General features: G+C 38.7%; 1 protein-coding gene across 1 annotated transcript in view; it reads left to right on the forward strand.

Moving 5' to 3' along the window:
* Positions 1 to 24,259, forward strand: part of EML6 (EMAP like 6) — a 273,438-nt gene that overhangs the window by 95,986 nt on the left and 153,193 nt on the right. The window contains exons 2-3 of the mRNA XM_077772351.1: positions 19,193 to 19,352; positions 22,752 to 22,850. Of these exons, the coding sequence (XP_077628477.1) occupies positions 19,193 to 19,352; positions 22,752 to 22,850 (259 nt within the window). The remainder of the gene's footprint in view (positions 1 to 19,192; positions 19,353 to 22,751; positions 22,851 to 24,259) is intronic.

Below are 24,259 nucleotides of genomic sequence, written 5' to 3' on the forward strand. Positions count from 1 at the left end.
TGTTTTTTGTTTGTTTCTGTTTTCTTTTCTGGAAAAAAATGATGAGATGAAGTAACTTACCCCCAAAGAAAGAACAGGCAATAGAACTCACAGCCAGGAATTTAATCAACACAGATGTAAGTAAGATGTCTGAATTAGAATTTAAAACCATGGTTATAGAACACTAGCTCAGGTTGAAAAAAGCATAGGAGACACCAGAGAATTCCCTTCTACAGAGATAAAAGATCTAAAGCCTAGTCAGGTTGAAATTAAAAATTCTATAACCAAGATGCAATCTCAAATGGATGCCATGATTGCAAGATGGACAAAGCAGAGCAGCAAATCAGTGATATAGAAGATAAAATTATTAAATATAATGAATTATTAAATATAATTAAGCTAAAATATAAACAAAGGCAAAATATCACAATACAAGACTTAGAACACTCAGCAACTTATTAAAGAGGAATGACATTCGTATCACAGGAGTCCTGATGAAGAGAGAGAAAAGGCCAGAAGGTTTGTGAGCAAATTATAGATAAAAACTTTCCTAATCTGAGGAAAGACAGAGACATCAAAATCCAAGAAGTGCAGAACCTCCATTAAATTCAACAAATGCTGACCATCACCAAGGTATATGATAGCCAAATTCATAAAATACACAGACAAGGAATCATGAAAGCAGCAAGGGAAAAAAGTCCTTAACCCACAAGGGAAGAATGAACAGGTTCATAGCAGATCTGTCCACAGAAACTTGGCAGGCCAGAAAAGAGTGACAGGATATATTCAATGTGCTGAACAGGAAAAATATGCAGCCAAGAATTCCTTATCCATCAAGGCTGTCATTCAGAATAGAAGGAGAGATAAAGAGTTTCCCAGATAAATAAAAACTAAAGGAGTTCATGATTACAAAATGAGCACTGCAAGAAATTTTAAGGGGGGAATCTTTGAGTGGAGGAAAAAAAAAACAAAATAAAAAGACCAAAAGCAACAAAGACTAGAAAGGGCCAGAGAACATCACTAGAAACACCAACTCTATGGACAACACAATGGCACTAAATTAATATCTTTCAATAATCATTTTGAATGAATGGACTAAATGCTCCAATCAAAAGACGTAAGGGATCAGGATGGATAAAAAAAACAAGATCCATCTTTATGTTTCCTACAAGAGACTCTTTTTAAACTTAAAGACACCTGCAGATTTAAAGTGAGGGGATGTATCATGCAAATGGACATCAAAAGAAACCTGAAGTAGCCGTACTTATACCAGACAAACTAGACTTTATTTATTTGTTTGTTTATTACTTAAAATCCAATTTAGTTAACGTGTAGTGTAATAATGGTTTCAGGGGTAGAATTTAGTGATTCATCACTTACATGTAACATCCAGTGCTCATCCTAACAAGCGTCCTCCTTAATGCCCATCCCCATTTAGCCCATCCCCCTATCCAACACCCCTCCAGCAACTGTCAGTTTGTTTGCCTCCCTCTCTGTTTTTATCTTATTTTTCCTTCCCTTCCCCTATGTTTATCTGTTTTGTTTCTTAAATTACGTATATGAGTGAATCATATATTTGTCTTTCTTTGACTGATTTATTTTGCTTAGCATAATACATTCTAGTTCCATCCACATTGTTGCAAATGGCAAGATTCATTCTTTTTGATCACTGAGTAACATTCCATTGTGTGTGTGTATGTTATCATTCATCAGTCAGTGGACTTTTGGGCTCTTTCTATAATTTGGCTACTGTTGATAATGCTGCTAATAAACATTGGGGTGCATGTTCCCCTTTGAATCTACATTTTCATATCCTTTGGATAAATACCTCTAATAGTGCAATTACTAGATCATAGGGTAGTTCTATTTTTAATTTTTTGAGGAGCCTCCATACTGTTATCCGGGGTGGCTGTACTAGTTTGCATTCCTACCAACAGTGCAATAGGGTTTCCCTTTCTCCACCTCCTCACCAACATCTGTTTCCTGAGTTGTTAATTTTAGCTATTCTGACAGGTGTGGGGTGATATCTCCTTGTGGTTTTGATTTGTATTTCCCTGATGATGAGTGATGTTAAGCATATTTTCATGTGTCAGCTATCTGGATGTTTTCTTTGGAAAAGTGTCTGTTCATGTCTTTTACCCAATTCTTCACTAGATTGTTTTTTGGGTGTTGAGTTTGATAAGTTCTTTATAGATTTTTGGACACTAACCCTTTATCTGCTATATCATTTGCAAATATCTTCTCCCATTCCATAGGTTGCCTTTTAGTTTTATTGATTGTTTCCTTCACTGTCCAGAAGCTTTTTATCTTGATGAGATCCCAATAGTTCTTTTTTAGTTTTGTTTCCCTTGCCTCTGGAGACAAGACAAACTAGACTTTAAAACAAGGACTGTAACAAGAGATGAAGAAGGGCCTTATATCATAATTAAAGGGTCTGTCCATCCAGAAGATGTAACAATTATAAATATTTATGCCCCAACTGGAAAGCACCCAAATATATAAATCAATTAATAAAAAAACATAGAAAAACCTCATTGAAAAGAATACAATAATAGTAGGGGACTTTAACACCTCACTTACAGCAATGGACAGATCATCTAAGCAGAAAATCAACAAGGAAACAATAGCTTTGAATGACACACTGGACTAGATGGACTTAACAGATATATTCAGAACATTTCATCTTAAAGCAGCAGAATACACATTCTTTTCAAGTGCACATGGAACATTCTCCAGAATAGATCACAAAGTGGGTCACAAATCAGCCCTCATCAAGTACAAAAAGATCCAGATCATACCATGCATATTTTCAGATCACAATGCTATGAAACTTGAAGTCAACCACAAGAAAAAATTTGGAAAACCCTCACATACACGGAGGTTAAAGAATATCCTTCTAGGGGCGCCTGGGTGGCTTAGTTGGTTAAGTGTCCCACTTTCACTTAGGTCATGATCTCGCGGTTCGTGGGTTTGAGCCCCGTGTCGGGCTCTGTGCTGACTGCCAGCTCAGAGCCTGGAGCCTGTTTCAGTCTGTGACACCCTCTCTCTCTGGCCCTCCCCTGCTCACGCTGTCTCTCTCTCTCTCCTAGAAATAAATAAAACATTAAAAAATTAAAAAAAAAAAAGAATATCCTTCTAAAGAATGAATGGGTTAACCAGGAAATTAAAGAAGAAATTAAAAAATACATGGAAGCAAATGAAAATAAAAACAACAGTCCAAAGTCCTTTGGGATGTAGCAAAGACAATCCTAATAGGAAAGTTTATTGCAATTCAGGCCTATGTCAAGAAGCAAGAAAGGTCCCAAATATACAGTCTAACCTTACACCTAACAGAGTTAGAAAAAGAATGGCAAATAAAGCCTAAAGTCATCAGAAGAAGGGAAGTAAAATCAAGGTTAGAGCAGAAATAAACAATATAGAAACAACAACAGCAGCAACAACAAAACAGTAGAACAGATCAACAAAACTAAGAGGTGGTTCTTTGAAAGAATAAGCAAAATTAATAAACCCCTAGCCAGATTTACTAAAAAGAAAAGAAAAAGGGTCCAAATAGATAAAATTACAACTGAAAGTGGAGAGATCACAACCAATACCACATAAATAGAAACAATTATGAGATAATACTATGAAAAATTATATTCCAACTGGAATTATGTTCAAACTGGGCAAACTGGAAGACATGGGCAAATTTCTTGAAACTCAAAAACTATCAAAACTGAAAAACAAAGAAATAGAAAATTTGAACAGACCCATAACCAGGGAAGAAATTGAATCAGTATTAACAAATCTCCCAACAAACAAGAGTTTTGGGCCAGATCCCTTCCCAGGGGAAATCTAACAGACTTTTAAAGAAGAGTTAATATCTATTCTTCCCAAACTGTTCCAAAGAAAAGAAATGGAAGGAAAACTTCCAAACTCATTCTACAAATCCAGCATTACCTTAATTCCAAAACCAGACAAAGACTCCAATAAAAAGGAGAAATACAGGCCAATATCCCTGATGAACATGGATGCAAAAATTCTCAACAAAAAGTAACAAATCAAATTCAAAAGTACATTAAAAGAATTATTCACCATGATCAAATGGGATTTATTCCAGGACTATATGGTTCAATATTCACAAATCAATCGACATAATACACCACTTAATAAAACAAAGGGTAAGAACCATATGATCCTGTCAATAGATGCAGAAAAAACATTTGACAAAATACAGCATTTATTCTTTATTTTTTTAAGTTTATTTATTTATTTTGAGAGAGAGAGGAAGGGTGGGAGGGAGGAGGAGGGAAAGAGGTAGAGAGAAAATCCCATGAGGGTCAGTCTCACAAACCATGAGATCATGGCCTGAGTTGAAATTAAGACTCAGATGCTTAACTGACTGATCCACCCAGGTGTCCCAAGTGTCCATTGATAAAAACCCTCAACAAAGTAGGAGTAGATGGAACATACTTCACTATCATAAAATATATTTCAAAATGTATTTCTGAATAAACTGGTAAGTCAAAGAATGCTAAGAGTCCAAAAATGAAGTAGAGATCGAGACCCAGAGAGGTTAGTATTCCAGATGGGGGCATGTGCTAAACTCTGATGTTCTCTGTTTGGATCACCTCATGGTGACAGAGGAAAAAAAGGTCTAATAGTAGATACTGGTAAAACTAGAACCCCAAAGACCTGGACCTACATTTTAATAGTAAACTAGAAACAAAACGAAACAAAGCCAATCCCTTGCATAAGAGATTAGTGAGGAAGAGGAAAATAAAATCTCCTTTTTGAAAATTTATGATCATGTGGTTCTCATATAGGCTTAAAGCACAAATTCACACTACTTGTGTAGTCTTATAAAACATCGTACAGTGATCCTTCGACAGTGGTGTTCCCAAGTGCCCAAAAAAGCAAGTATAAGTACTCTAAAGGAATGTACTTTTTCCGAGTCTCAAAGAAGTCCCACAGGTAAAATTCCAAGAAGCATGAGGTTTCAATAAAAATAAATAAACAGGGACACCTGGGTGGCTCAGTTGGTTAAGCCCCTCCCCTGCTCACACTCTCTCTCTCCCAAAATAAATAAACTTAAAAAATTATTATAAATAAATAAACATCACAATATATATAAGAAAATAAGACATCATAAGTGGAGATAGGAAAGTGTAGGGAATTGAATCAGGTCCATGAAGACTTCACATATTGAAAATGAGTATGATTAATATGTTTAAAGAAATAAAATAAGGTATTAAAATATGAATTAGGAGCAAGAACTACTTAAAATAACTAAGATTTGAGGGGTACCTGAGTGGCTCAGCGGTTAAGCATCCGACTTTGGCTAGGTTTATGATCTCACAGTTCATGGGTTTTAGCCTCACATCAAGCTCTGTGCTAACAGCTCAGAGCCTGGAGCCTACTTCAGATTCTGTGTCTCTCTCTGTCTCTGACCCTTCCCTGATCATGCTCTGTCTCTCTTTGTCTCTCAAAAATAAATAGATATTTTAAAAAATATTTTTAAATAACTAAGATTTGAAAAAGAACCAATTAGAGCTTTGAAATAAACAGCAGAATAAATTGAATAAAAAAGGTATATCTGAATAAATGGTTTAGAACAGAGAGGTTTAGAAATGTGGAGATAGAATGAGAAGTCATATTAGAGTTATGTATCTGGTGAGACTGATTCAAGATCATGGACAAAATAAATAATTTTTCAGGTAAAACAAGAACTTTTTCAGACCTCCACTAAATGAATGAAAGGGATATACTTAAGATGGAAAGGAAATGATCTGAGATTGAAATGTCTTTGAGGCAAGAGAAATGTGAGCAAAGTATTTGGTAAATGTATACATAGACACCTAAATAAAAATTGATTGCAGGAAACAATATTAATGTGTAACTTGTATGTTTAAAAAAACAACTAAAATAACAGTAGAATTAGAATGTGAGTCAGGACAGATAGGAGTTAAAAAGTGTTCTCAAGTTCTTTCATGATTAAAGAAGGTACAGAAAAGTCTTAACTTTAGATTTTTGTAAGAATGTATGTTAACATTTTTAGATGTTAATCAGTAAAACAATAGAAGACCCAACAGCTTTTAAAGAATGGAAAAACAGAATGAGTAAGAAATAAATTTTAGAAAGATTAAAAAGAGAAGAAAAACTAGAAAACAAAAAAGGATGAGTAATGTATAAAATAAGTGACAGAAATAAATCCAGATATCTCAGTGATCATCTGAAGTACAAATAAACTGAACTCTCCGGTTAATAGATAAAGATTTTCCTTGGGATTAAAAAAATTCAGCTATATCTTTTTTGGAGAGATACCCCTAAAGGTTTATAATGCAGAAAGGTGGACAGTAGAAAGACAGGACACATATACCAGGCAAATTCTAGTCAAAAAGAAGCTGATATAGCTCAATTAATACCTTATTGAGTTTAAAGCATGATCAATTACCAGGGATAAAGAGAGGAACTACATGATGACAAAGTTGTTTACCAAGAAAATAAAAGATTCTAAGCTTGTATGTACCTAATAACATAGCCTAAAAAATATAAACCAAAACTCAACAGACCTACTTGGAGAAATTGATCCATTCACAATCAATGGGAAATACTGGCACTCCTTTCTGTGGTTGATAGATCAGGCAGTCAGAAAAACCAGCAAAGGAAGGGGCAACTCAAGAGACTTTTTTTTCTGTCAGCCTTTTGAGAGCCCAGTCATCAGAAGGGTACTCCTCCTCTCTTCTCTTTTGGCATAGCAGAGTCTAAACTATAACTAGTCTTTGCCCTTATAGCCTGAAGGTCTAATGTAGTGCTCTTTGGCACCTGGTGTGTTAAGGGCAGAAGTGCTAGACTTTTGCTCAGCAGTTTTTTATGGAGATCATCTCTTCTCTATCCTAATTCATACCCAAATGAAAAAGCCAGTTTGCTGATTCTGGCCCTTTCTACCTGGGCCTCTGGGATCACATATTCTTGCTTTGCCATAGGGCACAGTGGTTCAAAGATAGTAATCCTGAGCCCCATTTTGAATTTTTAAAAAATATTTTATTTTTTTCTGAGAGAGAAAGAGATAGAGCTTTAGCAGAGGGTGGCAGAGAGAGATGGAGACAGAATCTGAAGCAGGTTCCAGGCTCTGAGCTGTCAGCACAGAGCCCAACACGGGGCTCGAACCCATGGACCATGAGATCATGACCTGAGCCGAAGCCAGATGCTTAAAGGACTGAGCCACCCCAGCACATTTTGATCTTTACGGCTGTTGCCCACATTATATTGAAGGTGTTGGCAGTGATGAGAGATAATGGTAGTGGGAGGGGGCATTGCTCTACACCCATCTCTACTCAGTAGAAACAGATACACATATAGATCTTTCAAAGATTTTAATTAGTCATTATCCCAAGTTTAGTGTTACCTCTACAATGATAGAATCCCAGCTCTTCAGAATTGAGGGTGGCAATTAGGAGTCAAGCATGGACTTGGAGTTCTGGTAACGTGGGACTGAAGTGACAGACACATACCTTCTCACCTTGTAGGTGTTTGCTCTTCTCCAAACACTTAGAAATGATTGGGGGGGGGGGTGGGGGGGAATCTAATACCCCAGAGTAAAGACAGAGAAAAACTTGAAAAGGAAGGAAGTTGGGAAAGGAAGAATAAGGTAAAAACAAAGGGAGATGCTGTCAACCAGACATAAAATAAAAACAAAGCTCTAAGTGCAAAAGTTGCTATAGTATGGTATACCTAGTTCCCAGATGCTCAGGGGCTGGCCTTGGAAGGAACAGTTCCATGAATATATATTCTGATTACAGTCAACTAAGTCGGTCAATTAGATATGCAAATGTGGCCTTTATTAGAAGACAGTGGGGCTTCAGCTTAACCTAATGCTTAGCCTTAAAATAGACTTGAGGGATTGGAGGTTGAGAGTGGCAATAAAATTTGGGGCTCTTTTTAGCTTCATCTTCTCCTCATACCTTTATCAGGCCACCCCATCCCTTCCACCTTTCAGATCCCTCGAGACTATAAACTAGCAGCTCCAAGTCCCCAGTTATGACTTGGGTTTAATTATTTACTCTAGACATCAATTGATAAAGTGATCTTATTAAATTTGCCATTGTCAGGGTGTCTGGGTGGCTCTGGCAGTGGAGTGTCCGACTCTTGATTTTGGCTCAGGTCATGATCTTGCAGTTTGTAAGATCAAGCCCTGCTTTGGGCTCTGTGTGGATAGCGTGGAGCCTGCTTGGGATTCTCTCTCTCTCTCTCTCTCTCTCTCTCTCTGTCCTTCCCCCACCTCATAAATATCTCTCAAAATAAATAAATATACCTTAAAAAATAAAATGAATTGCCATTGTCAGTGTGTTGGAGAATACCTTGCATTTTGACCCACCTGGTTAGGAAATTAGTAAGTCAGAGGTTAACTTTGCATGGGCAAAGAGCCAAAAAACTTTAAAATAGTCATTTTATGGCACTCTCACAGAGCTGTGTGACTCTGTAATTTAAAAAAAAAAGTCAAAACTGGCCATTTTTCCATTTAGATAACCATCTACGCGGAGGAAGTACTTCCAGGGTTTTCCTTATCTTGGAATATTATAATATCATGGATGTGAAACACAGCTGGTTACCTCCCCCTGCTGTTTTGACTCTCCAGTCACAAATGGAGCACCAACTGAAACGTTTGACATAGAGCATTTTAAGGAAACGGAAATGACGAAATCGTTTAGGATTCAACAGGGGAACAACAGGCCATTTAATACAGCCTGGGGATCTTGTGGCTCAGTTGGTATGGTGTTAACACAGTTGTGAAGCTTCCCTTCCACCTTTCAGATCCCTCGAGACTATAAACTAGCAAATTAAGACTTACCCCGAAAATAACCGCATGCTATTTTACAATAGAAGTAGAATATTCCAAGAGCAGAACAGATAGAGGTAGTAACATTTTGCCATCTGGCAAAGCCACTAGACCAGATGGATTCACTAATGACTTCTCTAAAGTATTTAATCAGACCTTACTGAAACACATGACTGGCATATTTAATTATCCTAAATTAACAGGACTTCTGCCAAATATAGCCCTCAGTGCTTGAGTCATGCTCCTTGCTTGAAGAGAAAAAAAGAAGATGAATAGCTCCAGAAAGCTGGGTTTCACGTAGACCCCTTTCATTAGTGAACCTTCTCATTACCAAATTGTTGTGTTGGAGTCTTAAGGCGGTATTTCTCCTTTTTCGAGAATGAATTGTAAGACAAACCATGCTGATCAAATTCATTTTATCAGTAACAATTGTACTTGATGAGAACATCTGGGGGGTGATAAATCTGATACAGTCATCAGATATCCCTTCCTACTTTCTGCCTGTGGAAGACTTCTAAACCACCAGATACATTCTTTTTTGCATAAGTGAATCAATTTTTATTTCTCGGTAACTGCTCTTTTGTTTTTATTTGTTTTAATTTTATATTTGTATCAAAGCAATGTAGATACAGAAATTGAAGATTACAGTAGGTAATTTTCATTACATAATGAAAAAATGTAAATGTAAAAATAATGTAAATTTAAAAAAATGTCCCTGCCCCATCCTTTCCCATCCCCAATCTACTTTCTGAAGGAACATTTTTAATTCTTAGGACTTTTTTTTTTTTCTGATGGTTACCTCGATATCTCGAAATGGTATGATTAATTGCTGTTTCATGATTAATCCTTTTTAGATCTAATCCATGTTTGACTTCTTTCTAAAATACTTGAGGATGTAGTTTACATATAGCATTCTTATATTCCTTTCCTTCTCTTACCCAAGGGGTTATTTCATTATTTTTAACACCCTTAACATTTACTTTTGTAACTTTAAGTTATATTTTTGTACCTTTACTTTTTGGGTCATCAACTTTGGACAGTATCTCTTGACTGCCACCTTTGTATGGTGAAGATACTGATGTGAATATTCTACTAAATACTCCAGGATTCCTTCAGTCACTGTAATGTTTTTGAGTTATCTATGTTATGTATGTCAGTAGTTCACTCTCTATTCCTGGGAACTATTCCACTGTATGAATGTATGAATGTATAATAATTTCCTTATCCATTTACCTGTTGATGGCCATTTGCATTATTTTCAGTTTTTGTACATTTGTATAGGTCTTTAGATGTAGTCTTTCTCTTGGGTAAATATCTGGGAATGGAATTTCTAGATCATATAGTAAGTATATATTTAACTTTATAAGAAACTGCCACATATTTTCCAAAGTGATTTATTATTTTATATTCCCACCAGCAAGGTATGTGCATTCCAATTACTCTACATCTTTAGCATCACCTAGTAATGTCAATCTTATTAATTTTAGTTGTATTTGACAATATTCAAGTGTTTTGGCCATATTTTAAATTTTATTTTCTTCTTACTTTTGAATTGTAAGTATTCTTCTTGTATTATGGGTAAAAGCCCTTTGTGAATTTTCTTTTCCAGCACATGGCTTGCCTTTTCCTTTTCCTACTGGTGTCTTCCGAAGAGCAGAAGTTTTAATTTTAAAATCCAGTTTATCGATTTTTTTTCTTTCATGGCTCATGGTTTTTTGGGTTTTTTTTTGTCTTCTCTAAGAAACATTGTCTTTCAAAGATCACAAAGGTTTGGTTATGTGCTTTTTCAATCAGTTGCATGCTTTTAGCTCTTATACTGAGATCTCTGGTCATTTGAGATAATTTTTGTGAATGATGAGAGGCAAATGTTAAGGTTCATTTTTTTCCATACGGATGTCTAATTGTTCCAGCACTATTTGTTGAAAAAACTATCCTTCCCCTTTTGAGTTATCTTAACACTTTTGTGGGAAATCGGTTGACCATATTAAGTGTGGGCCTATTTCTAGATTCAACTGTGTTCCAACAATCTATATGTCTGTCCTTCTGCCAATACTATACTGGCTTAATTCTGACTCTTTTTTATAGAGAGTTTACACAGAGCTTCCCCTTCTATTAACATTTTTACTTAGATTTATTGATTTCAGTAGCGGAATCTAAATTATCCCATTGTCAATCATGGCTGGATTAGAGTTCCAAAGTCTGTTCTTGCCTAATATATTTTCTCCTTAGTATAACTTCTTTAGATAACCAATGTGGCCCATTTTATGTGGTTCTTAACAGTTTACTTCTCAGAGGGTAGTCTTATTTTAAAATTTTGCAGGTTAGTTCACAGTAACTTCTTTGGGGATCAGTTTCCTTGGCTTAGAATGTCAATCCTCAGGGGCGAAGGACAGGCTTCATATGTGTTTGTTTTGAGCAGATTCTATCATATAGTGCTTAATTAATAATATCTATATAGTGCTCCCTAGGTTTTAAGCACTACTGTTTTAATCACTGCCTTAGGATTTATTAAATCCTTACAATTATTCCTGCCTTCCTTCAGGAAGGTACTGTAACTATTCTTATTTAATGGAAGAGAAACTGGGGCACAGAGAAGTTGAGTAATTTGCCAAAGATGATTTGTGAGGGACTATTATGTGCCAGTAAGTAGAGGAGAGATGCTTCAGTGATGTATTGATGACTGCTTAACTGCCAGCTCTTAGAGAGAAAAAATATATGTATATGCCCTCAAAGGTTTGTGATAAATTTTACTGGTATAAATGATGGGTGGCACACAGATTATAAATAATAAAAAAAAATGTAACGGTCTATTGTAAATCCCATGCAGCCAGTCGATTCTCTTAGAATACTTTCATTGATTTTCATTGAATTCATGTATCTGTGGCCAAACTTTGGTTGCAGTGCAACTATGATTTGACAAAATCAGACAAGGGATGAATGCTTGATTACTATGGTTTAGGAAAGAAGCCTCTCACATCATTGACAAATGAGTGTAATTCTAACATGAATGTTGGTGTTTTTGATTATATTACTAAGACAAAAGTGAAACAAGACACATATCAGAACTCAAATCATTTGCCAATGAGGTGAGCGACTTCTTTGCTGAACTGGATGATATTCTTTGAATATGGGATAATATTTCTCATTTTTTGTGTTATTCAGAATGTAACAGCTATAGACATGATACCCTTTTAAGTTTATTCTGCATTATTAACATTTTATCTTTGTATGTCTTAAGTGTGGACAAACCAACAAAACAATACATCAAACCTTTATTTGTAGTGTTTGTTGATTTCCATGATGTAAAAGCTCCCACAATGGCCCATCATTCTATAGTATTTCTACCATAGAGAGAGGATAGTGGTAAATAACCTCAAGATAATAGTCAAATGTAGTAAAATCATTAGGAAGTAATGAATTTTAGTATACATTTTTATTTTTAATATAATTTCTTTACTTGTAAGTTTAAATAATTTAACATTTAACAGAGGTCGTGTTTAACAACTGATTCTCAGAATTGCTAACATTTAACAGCTCTGGCTGGTCAGTCTGAGCTGGCTTCAACATGCCACTGCATGCTTTGATCCCAGGCAGCAAAACTACCATGCTCTAAACCACTCTTTGATGTGGTATGAAAGTATTGCTAGAATATAGTTCCATACCAATACAGGTATGGTGGTACAAAGCATGTAAGATATATTGCATTTAATCATTTTTCTAAATCACATTAATTCCTATTAGATGTACCACTCATCAAGTTTCTTGAGAAGTCCAGTTTGAGGGGCCACCATGCTCAACCATGGTTTAGACCGATGCCCCTGGGGCTCACATAGGTCAGGAACATGGCAATGGACCATTGGTGGTCTGTCTGTGTTGCATCAGTTCCATTCATCCTGTCCTGGCCCACCTGGAAGTCAGGGCCCTCCCTCTCTGTGGGCCTGAGATCACAGTCCCAGTGATAGTACTCCAGTCCTAAGGGCATCCTGGGGACAAGGACCAGAGCACAGCCAATCCATCTGTGGCCGTGCTACCTCCAGGCCACCATATTCAAATAAAGCCTTCAGTTGCCTTTTCTTCCTCCAGTGCACATCCCACTGAGGCTGGCCACTCCCCCTCCAGCCCAGAAAGCAGCTGCCTCCCCACTGCTCTTGGACAGGTGGGCCCAGTCACTGGGATGCACTTAAGCCTCCAACATTGGCAAACTTCTCTCACTGTTATCTGCAGGGTAGGCAAGGAGAAAGCTTTCATGCTTTCCTGGTGAGAGTATTTTAAAAAGAGATAATATCGTAAATTTATTACTGAATCACTGAAGCAGCCTCGGCAAAAATGAAATGAGGCTTTCAAAAGTAAAGTCAGAATCATAAGCATTTTTCAAATGCTGCACTTGGAACAAGTACTCAAATATATTTTTTGCCTTCAGGAATCAAGAATGATTAGCGTTGATTAGTGTTTTCTCTTTAACCTTTATAAGCAAGCCTCCCTCTTTCCATGACCCTATTAATTTTCATCTCCTCACACAACATATTTGGAAATCTTCCTGATTTCATTTGACATCAGAAAGACATGGTTTTGCCCTCCTGGCATGCTGGAGAAACAAATCAATTCCTTCTCCCAGATAGGGTGATGAAAGTCCTTCTCTGCAGTGCTTTCTATTGCTATGGTAACAGAAGATGGGATTTCCTAAGGGAACCAGATTTTTATATACACGGTGAAAAGCAGTTCTTTAAAAGCTTGATCCCTTTTCTGTTGCTGTGTGTATAATATGAACAGTGCAATAAACTGAGAACCAAAGAAAAAATAGAATGGCACCAACCCTTTTTATACAGGTGTGGAATGAGACCTTCAGTGAAAGAGTCAATATTTAAAGTTTTAACATTGTGGCATTGCTATTATAACAATTTGTAAAATTTGCAAGTTTTCTTAGAAAAACAGAAGAGATGTGGATTTATGGACTCTCAAATGGCAGACAGACTTAAAATATAGATAAACAGTATCAACATTCGCCGTCACAGAAAGACTTACAACACTGTGATACGGAAAAAAACAATGATGCGAAGTTCCACACAGAACAGGTATTTTGGGTAACGGTGGTACTTTCCACTTGTGTCATTTTCTCCCTGGAAGTACATAGTAGTTGGCCATTTCATAGATGAAATCTTGTCAGAAGGAATTCAGGAGGCATGATTTTTTCCATGAAGGCCCCTTAATCGGATAAGGGACCTAACCTCCTTTAATCTGTTGGCTCATCTAAAGGCATTACTGTAGGGTAGCTTTTTAGGCTCAGGGCATTTCCGTGGAAGGAGCAAGGAGCAGTTCTGAAGTATGCAGCAAGGGTGGGTTTGGTCTTTATGTGAGGAAAATGCATCTATATATACACATCTGTCACGTGAGCGCCTCTGAACTAACACTGCATACATGTGTAGGGATTTGGACAAAAGCAGGTCCTGCTCATAAAGACTTTCCATGAAATTCTTGAGTTCCTGAATGCAGAGATGTGAGAAGGGACTAGATACTTTGATGGTAACATCCAACCTGGTTATTCTGTCTGTTTCTGCAACCGCCCCCTTACTGATACCTTTAACACTATGCTCTTGCAAATGCAGAGATTCAAATTTGTTGGTTTTCCCCCTGGAAAAGACTTTTAAAAAGTGCTGTTGAAGTGATATGACAAATTTAAAATAAAAGTAAAGTGCTACTTGGCCATGCTCTAAAAGATAAACAGATACTGTCGCTCTGTTACCAGGTAGAAGGAGTGACGTTTCTTGGGAGGTGATGGCGAGGTAACGAATGGCAAAGTGAATAAAGTCTGTGGTCTCTGTTCTCTCTATTCTTCATATGCACATGGACAAACAGGAACATTATGAGTCATTTTAAGCAATCAAGTGGCAGTAAGCCAGAGGGGTCAGGTCAGAGACTCGCAGCTTAAAAGGAGAAACAGATAGCTGATAATGTATGCAAACGGCAAAGCAGGAAGCTAGATCAGTGGGTATCATGCAGTAGGAAGAGAGGATATCAAGAACAGCATAAAGGAACTTCTGGCAAAAAAAATCCCAAAATGAAAATTTCCAGTGTGAACTTTTTAATGAATGTGATAAATTTATGGGCTTTGGTATGAAGGAAAAGAACAATTAATAACCTGAGTAAAAATTCTTGAAATCCATAATGGGATGTTTTGGGGTCACACCACTAACTGAGTGATTTAGACTGGGAAGTTATTTTGAAGGCCTCTTTAAAGATTTGTTGAGGGGCGCCTGGGTGGCTCCGTTCGTTGAAATTGAAGCATCCGACTTCAATTTAGGTCATGATCTCACGGTTCATGGGTTTGAGCCCCACATCAGGCTCTGTGCTGACAGCTCAGAGCCTGGAGCCTGCTTCAGATTCTGTGTCTCCCTCTCTTTCTGCCCCTCTCCCGTTCATGCTCTGTATCTTTCTTTCTCTCTCTCAAAAATAAGTAAACATTAAAAAAATTTAGAGGGGCACCTGGGTGGCTCAGTTGGTGAAGCATCTGTGTTTGGCTCAGGTCATCATCTCACGGTTCATGGGTTCAAGCCCCACATCAGGCTGTGTGCTGACAGTTCAGAACCTGGAGCTTACTTCAGATTCTTTGTCTCCCTCTCTCTCTGCCCTTCCCCCACTCACTCTCTGTTTCTCTCTCTCAAAAATGAATAAACAATAAGAAAATTTTAAAAAATAAAAAATAAAAAAATTAGAAAGCAAAAATTTGNCAGGAATCCTGAAATTATACTAAGAACAACTGCCTGAAAGAGTGATTTTTCTTTTATTCTGAGTGCTTCAGGACCCCAGGACTTTACCAAATATCTCAAGCATTTTAAAACAGAAGAAACAGAAGCTGTGATCACAGCAAGAGTTTTGTTTATGTTTCCTGATAGCATCTCTGACCATCTAGCGGGAAAACACTCATTCCTCTTCATTTTCTAGTTCCTGTGTAGAACTTACTGTCCGTGTGGAGAGGCAGTATGGCATCCATGATTGTTGGCATCATTTCCTCCCTCTTTGGCAAGCACTTTGTTAATGCATACTCTGTCATGTGATGTTCCAGGAACTATGTGTAGGGTGATGGAAACAGCCCCTGCCCTCATGGATCATACTGTACAGTCAGATCCTCTTCTTTATAGCTCTTAGGACTCCAGGTGTGGCCCTAACCTGAGGGGGTCTCTTGCTTTCCCACTAAAAATTGGGTTAAGGCCATCTTTTCCCAGGATCAGGCCTCAGAGGCTTTAAACTCTAGTGCTGCAAGTTCTGTGACTTTAAAAGTTGCCCAAGCAAAAAATTTCAGTCAGCTCTGACACGCTTAGGATTTCCCTTAGCCTTCGGCATTCTAAACCTCTTTATCTCTTTCCTTTAAATATCTCTTAACTGATCCTTTTTTTCTGCCCCATCTACTTCGCCTTACCTCATTATCTGTCACCTGTTCCCTTCCTGCCGTGTCCTCTTGTAATTGTCAGTGGGGCCCTAACTTCCTGGCCTGCTTGAAAACGTTTACAAGGCTGCCCTGGCTTACCTGACCCATCTCATTTTCTGGTATTCTCTGCAAGACTAACTATGAGTACCATCTTTTTCACATGGATGCTCTTTGCACCTTTTATATGTGTTATTTTTCTCTGGTTCTCCTTATAAAGATTCCTGAGGATACGTTTTCCAGCAAGCACTGGTTAGATGGCCATTCAGGTCCCCGGGACATCCAGGTGTTTCTTATCCCAGGATTCTTCTTGACGCCTTTAGAACTTCCGAGATCCGGTGAGGAGGGGCTTCCTCTGGGGAGAGTGGTGGTGGGCAGTACCAGAGCACCTGCTACCAGCACTGACCTGCCTCTGACGCTTGGCGCCTCCCAGCGCATCCCTTCCCTGCTGGTGCAACCGGATCTGCACCCACTCCCCCACACCAAGCCGCAAAGCGCACCTGCCCCTTGTTTGCCGTTCTGGGAACCCTGCCCAGCCCCCACGCCGCCGCGCAGGCTCATGGGCAGCCCGGAGCCCTTCGCTGGAGAACATTTGCTAATGGAGGGGGCTGGGGTGAAGAGGCCAGCTGACCTATCTCAGAACGCTGGCAGAACGCTACTTCAGACAGAGAGAGTAAAGCCCTGAGACTGTTCTTCAGGGAAGGGCTCAAAGAACAGGAAGCACTGATCTCCTGACACAGTTCTAGATACGTTGCTGCTGCTGGGAGCAAAAAAAACGGCCCTGAGCATGTGCAGTCATGGTGCTTTCCCGTTGCTGTGGGCTTGGACCTTTGCACTTGTGGGACTGTGCCCCAGGGGATGACTGCTGTCTGATCCCTTCTTCCTCCTGGAAGGTCGTGGACTTGTGGCTGGGGTATGTGCCTTTTACTCCCCAGTTCTGGCCTCTGGTCCAACGTCTCTTGCAGAGCCTTTGGGCCAGAACTAGGTCTGCAGCACCAGGCCTGGCCCCTGGGACAGGTGCCCCACACTGTGACTCTGAGTGGAGGGGAAGGGGCAGGAGGCATTGTGGAGCACTGGGGTTTGGCTTGACAGATGATGTAAGCCAAACTTCTTATCGATGAGTCCCTTGTGAGGGGCCTCTGGCACCTGGGGCACCCAGGTCATACTCATTCCTGTACTCCTCCACCGCCTCCCTCGCAACTCTCGAGATCCCCTTAGATCAGACTTCTTCTGGCAAGAGTAGTTGTAGCAGCAGCACCTGGGGCCTGATTGCTGGTCTTCTGGGCCCCTGCTGCTCAGTGCCTCCCAGCCCATCCTCTCCCTGCCCCTGCGGCTAGCCCCCTAATTGTACCTGCCTTTCCCACAGCTGCAGAGCACCCACTGCAGGCTCCACCTGAGCAGGTCTCTGTTTAAAAAGAGAAAAACCTGACGTAGCACCCAGCCTGGGCAGGAGAGTGCGGATGGAAGACACCTCCAGTCCGGGGAGCAGTACCTGACCAAGGACGCGTGTGCTGGGAGTGTTGGGAACTCCCGGGAAGACCAGCTGCGCTCCACCATGAGTACAGGCGCCTGGGAGGACCCTCCGTGCTGAACAGGGATGGCGCTTCTGGGTCCTGTGCGAAAGACACTAGGTTGGGTGGAGGCCCAGGAAGAGAGGCCGGTGGAAGGAGGGCCATGGGGACAGCTTAGGGGCATGGTTGCCTCAGAATTTGTGGGGAGCACCTGTGGACCATGAGGGATGCAGGAAGTAATTTGTGTGTCAAAGAGACGCCATATCCACCGAGCTCTCCGTATGTTAGTTGCATCTAGATGCCAGGTACACAAAATGATGATGATAATGAAACTTGTTTTGCTTATTCTGAGCCGGGAGCAGTGCTGAATGCTCTGTGTTCTGTATCTTGTCTGTCTCATGTAGTATCTCCATTTTAGAGTTGAGGAACGTGAGGCAAAAGAGAGCAACATGGCCGAAGAACTAGAGAGCAGAAGGGTCATGAGCATGCAGATTCAGGTTTCTGGTTATAGAGCGTATACTTGTATTAAAATCATGCTGAAAGTTGAAAAGTAAAAAAAAAAAAACCTGTTAATTGTGTAAAGAGATGTTGAAATCAGAAAAAGAAAAAAATTCTTCTATTGTGTAAACAGTCATCTGCTAGTTTTTCACACAGGTATGTGCCCTTTTGTTTTTTCAGTTCTCAACACCTGTTTTTAGAAAGGCATAACTTCTTTAGAAAATGATTTTAAAACATAAGAGTAATTGCTCATCTAGGAATAACAGTGATGACATTTCTCCCTCTGGACTACTACAGACTCGCTGAAATTCTAGTTGGCATTCGACAAAGTTTTATTTTGACTGGACTACATAGGGAAAATATTATACAAACCACAAGCATAGTAATTTGTGGTTCTCTTGGTATAACAGTGATTTGTGTAAAATAGGAATTGTCATTGGAAATACATAATCTCTGGTAACAGACACAGAAATAGCACTTGACTCTGGGACCCCTTCATGCTTTGAAATCCTAATGAGGTTGGTATCCAGCACTTTTGCAGGCAGGTTTAATTAATTCTGAGAAGCACACTGTCTCCTAGCAACAGCATTTTTTTCCTCAAAGTCAAAAGCTAACTTGAAAAAGCTGAGTAATACTTTCAGTCAGTAAACATCTTGACATAAAACAGTTCTAGAACCGTATAGGTTTTCTAGTCATTGAATTATAATCATAATAGTGTCTAATTCTCAAGGTAACCAAACAGGTAAGATCAGATGAAATTATTGTTAAACTCTGCTAAGCCTCTCTGCCGTTCAGCATTTCCATCAGACCAATCAGGTAACGTATTACTTTGAGGACAGTTCAGACTCTCTCTTGAGATTATCTTGCTGGATGATTGAAATGAGAAACAAATGTGAATAAAAGAAAATCAATCTTTTTCCTAACTTTGTTCAGGAGGAAATGAAAAAAGGCTTTTTTCTTTTTCAGCCTTGCCTTACACCCAGATAAAACTCTCGTTGCAACTGGCCAAGTTGGGAAGGAGCCATATATATGTATATGGGATTCCTATAATGTCCAGACTGTGTCTATTCTTAAAGATGTCCATACACATGGAGTCGCCTGCCTGGCTTTCGACTCAGATGGACAGGTCTGTATCTTTTTCTGTTTCTGTTTTCTGTAATGATTTCTCACGAGTCACCTAGAGTTACAATGCTTGAAGCTTACAGGCTCAGAATGTCTACTAACCTTTGGCGCCTCCCCATGTCTGCCTGCTAGGATCCTGTCAGATCCTTTTCCAAGCGGTGTCACTGACCCCCAGCTCTGGGTAGGCCCCAGTTTTGGTTTCCCCAGGTTGAGAAGATTCCAGAAGGATGTCATGAACTCATGCTGATGAGGTCCATCATGATTCTGCCATTCCACTTTGTCTTCCGTGTTAGTTTCCTATTTGGAATTAGAGTTGGGCCAAACGTTTTTCATAGACTTCAAGCCCTCAGCATCTCCTTGGTTCCCTTTGCTTTGAAAATGTCTTCTAATAATTCACCACCTCCTAATAATTCGTGAGAAATTCCTCTTAGACTCTTTACGTTGAGGTCTCTTGTAACTCCACCTTCTCCCTACACACTCCCAACAGTTCAAGCAGCCACTGATTCATGAGTGTTTGTGACCATCTCTCCAGTGACCCTTACATGCATTCTCCCCTCCACATTCTCTGCCACCATCCTTTAAGTTACAAATCCATGTCCTGCCTGACATTTGAAGTAACCTCTGACTGGTGTCCACACAGTTTCTTGCTAATGTATTTCACCAACTAGAAAAAGTATGGGAGCATTATTTTAAAAACAACCAAACCAGGAAGAACTCCATGAATAAGTTGTGGCTGGGTGTTCCAGGCCAACCAGCTCTTCTAGCCTTGTCTTCACTGTGCCCTTGAAGTCCGATTGGACAAAGCTGTGAGCTTCCTCTACCGGACCTTGCCTTTCTGCTCCTCCGGCCCCTCCCTCATGCTGTGCTTCTCCATCTCCGGTTCTCTACTCGCCTCCTTTGCCCCTTAGAGTGACTCATTCTTCCAAGACACTTCAAAGGTCTTTAAGGGACATACTTCCTGAAGCCTTCCTAGGACCGCCAACAAATTTTCTTGCCTTTGACTTCCAACAACCCTTAACAGAAAAAGTTTGTTAATGTTACAGATGTCAGTTTCATGTCTGTTTTAAAACTGTTAGAGAAAAAGCAGTGCTCACACACAGGCAGCATTCCTGGCTTCCACTGCCTCGACCTCCTCACTAAGCTGTGCCTTTTCCCCAGCCTTCCCTGTGATCCTGGGCCACCCTTCCTCTGTATTTCTGCCAGTTAATTTTCTCAGTCCAATTTTTGGCAAATTTCCGAGTTCATTTTACAAGTCCTTGCTGTGGAAAGACCTGTGACATTCTTCATAGAGGCTTGACTAACCTGAGAGTTTGGGGCACGTTGAGTGGATCACAGGACTTGAGCTGATTTGAGCTCAAGTTAAACAGTTTACTTAGTGTTTCCTGCTGTTTTGAGAGAGTAGTGATCATTGTTTCATTTTTCTTTCTAGGACTAGATGCACTACATATGTAGACCCCTGGCATGTATAGTCTTTGCATTTACTACTCTGTAATCTCATCCACTTTAGTTAGGATAACACATCCATTCCACTGTGATTCCACTTCTAAGGAGAAATAGTTGGGCAGTTATATTTGTTGGGATTTGTAGTTGTGGACTTCCTGACTAAATAAATGAATACCAGAATGCAGACACAAGTCCTAGTGTAAATGTATGCTTAGATGTGTAATTACATGCACGTTTTCTGATTGTGTTTTTCTAGCAAACATCCAACTGTGTTCGGAAGCATCACAAGAAAAATGTCATGCAGCAGAAACGTTAGCAGAAGTAAATCCAGCTTTAGCGTTTAGTTCTTTGTCCATGTGATTTGTGTTGAAATCTTAGTCGTTCACTTGGAGGTTCCATTTGTGAGGGTGGGGGTGGACTGCATGGTACTTAATTGTCACTTGAGAAAAATAACCTATTGGCTTTGCCGTGATGGATTTCTTGGCTTGTTGATGCCTATTGCCTCAGGTCTGCCTTATTCCCTGGACAGAGTTCACTGGAATCCACTGATATTTAGAAAATGACAAATGGCCCATCCCCTCTCCAACAACAAAAGGCAATAGAAATGCTTTTTAGGTAGCTATGGGGCCTGTCACTTATCACAAATGAACAAAATAGATTACTTTTGGCTTTTTTTTTAATCAGGAAATATGGGTTTTACTTTTTTTTAATGTTTATTAAAAAAAGGCAAAAGAATAAACCAAATGAAATTCACCCACTTCAAATTTCCTTATATGGATAAAAATGCAACCACATATTATAATTTCCATTGCTGGAATGCACAATTAAAACTTAGAGAAATAAAAACAAAAACACTTACCACAAAGACCCCCTTCCTTAAAAGCACATTTTAAAAACTTCCAACTATTTATTTTTTATACTAAACATTACTAATGGAAACCATCTTTACTGAAGAAACCTGAGTAATCTCTGCATAACAACACCTATATACATTTAGCTGTATATGGCCGTATGTCATCCCACATATATGCACACACATACACACACTCAAACATAGTGAAATACTTAAGCTCAGATACTCTTAAACCTGAGTAATACTGTATTTTCAAAACTTAGATTATTTCGCAGATGATTGCATTGACCCATACAACAATCCTACAAGATAGACATAACAAATATTTTGCATTTATTTAACAAATGAGAAAACCTGATTTAATGAGGTTAATTAATTTTTCAAGCTCTGGTTCCTCACAAGTCAAAACAGAAGCCAGATGTCCTTAGACCCAGTCCAAACCTCTGTCCATGACACAGGGCGATTTCCTTAAGCGTGGCGTCCTTCTAGGTCCTCTGATGATGGTGATGTATTTTGATATTTGTGATTTTGTGTGTACTTAAATGTGTTGTATTTTCTTTTTCCTTGATAACAAGTTCTGAAATGAACCCAAAGAATGTAGACTGGGAGGTGAGGTACCAGATTTCTTTTATCAGCCAGTTATTTCTGAAATGTTTGTGAAACTATGAAGATTAAGACAGAATATGATGTCCATTTATGGGTTTTTTTCCCTATGTGCTCATCAAGCCCTTTTATTTTGGCAAGGCTTTTAGGTTCTAGAATCCTAGACTGTTTTTAATCTCACATTAAGATTTTAAATTTAAAAATTTAAAACTCTGAACTTTGTCTTTAAGTTGTATTCCTCTGATTTCAACTGGTTAAATCAGAGGCTTTGTGACAAATGAGTTACAGCTTTTAGGTTTTTGAAATTTCAGTATATGCTTAATAGAAGTCATCTGTGATGCTTTTAGCAGTAGACTTTAGATAGATTTTGAGAAGTCATTTTTTTGCATACATTCACTGCTTGGCTCTTGGTAGGTAATCAGTGACCGTTTGTTGAAAGAAGTCATGGGTAGTAAGAAATGTGCCCATCAGTTTCAGCTGTTAAATTACTGTTCTTATTCCTAGCGTTTGGCCTCTGTGGGACTGGATGCCAAAAACACAGTCTGCATTTGGGACTGGAGGAAGGGAAAACTTCTGGCCTCAGCCACCGGCCACTCCGACCGGGTAAGAAGAGCTTGTTGGATCAAGCCACGCAGTTTTCATAACTATGAGGGAATTGTAAAGTAGCTTCCCAGATTTGTACTGTTGTTAAAAGTAAATTTTCCATGTAAAGATTTTTCCTGCGTGGAAAGTTCGACCTAAAACCTGGATTAAAAAAAATCCATTCATGACTAATAGTTATGTTGGCATCATCTCTCCTGGTGATTGGATGCTTTCTTTAAATTGTTACTACTTTTCCTACGCAAAGCAAATTTTTGATCCTGGCATCTCAGCTTCTTCATAAAATCAAAATAGAATTACATTTGAAATTATTTGTAAAGTTTTGATGTATTCATTTGAAAATGAAAATAGTAGTTACAAAATAATATCACAAAATATGTTTACAAGTATATACATTTTAACTTCAGATGAACGTAATGACAGCTTTGGGATTTTTTTTTTTTGTCCTGTTTGAAAATCTTAAAATTGTGTCCTGCTTATCATCATATTGAAGTCAGTGTGTTCACAAATAATTGCATATATCAAAACAAGCAAGGTAGGATATGAAGCAGGTCAGAAATCTATTTCTCCATTCTCTTGCATAATTAAAATAGTTTGACCACTTTATTGTCTTGATTTTCTCATTTCAAAAAAGTGAATTTGCATGATGATCTTACCAATATTGATTGCTAGTTTCGTATTTCTCCTCAGTGTGAGAAAGAGGCCTGAATTAAATACAGAATTCATTGTCTTTTCCTTAGTGTGAACTCTGAAAATTAGTTTTCAAATGAACAGTATATTCATTAAGGGAAAATCATGATTTTAGGGTGAGCCATTGTTGTTGCTGCATATTTGGGCAAATTGTATTCGAGGATTAAGTCCACTAATGACCAGCCTTGCAACTTTAGTGTTGGAAGAGGCCCAGCACCTTTCTGGTCCCAATGGTTCCTACCCTGGCATCGTGTAAGAATTCCTTAGGGAGATTTTACAATGTAGTGATGCTTGGGCTCTACTCCCAGGTTATTAACTTATTGATAATTAATTGGTATTAACTTAGTACTTAATAAACAGTTTGAAAATACTTGTGCTCACATTTTCGATATTACTATTCCTGCTTATGTGATAATCCCATCATAGTGTATAAAGTAAGTTGAATTAGACTAGATCAATGTGAATTTATTTCTTACTGTTCTGTTTGTGGACTTCATACCTTTCACTTAGTAGATTATGAAAAGTAATGCTACTCTAGTGCAAACTCTATGATTTTAAGAGTCTAGAAGGATGTAACGAAACACTCTTCTTTCTGAACACTGTTCTCCCAGACCCCATGATTTGTATCACATAGTTTTGTTCTTTATTACTGGTGCCCAATATGAATTATACATATCTCCTTATGGGCAAATGATTATCTTCAAGATTATTTTAGTGGCGAA

The sequence above is a fragment of the Crocuta crocuta genome, unplaced genomic scaffold, assembly GCF_008692635.1.
Source record: "Crocuta crocuta isolate KB4526 unplaced genomic scaffold, BGI_CrCroc_1.0 scaffold830, whole genome shotgun sequence".
Taxonomy (NCBI): Eukaryota; Metazoa; Chordata; class Mammalia; order Carnivora; family Hyaenidae; genus Crocuta; species Crocuta crocuta.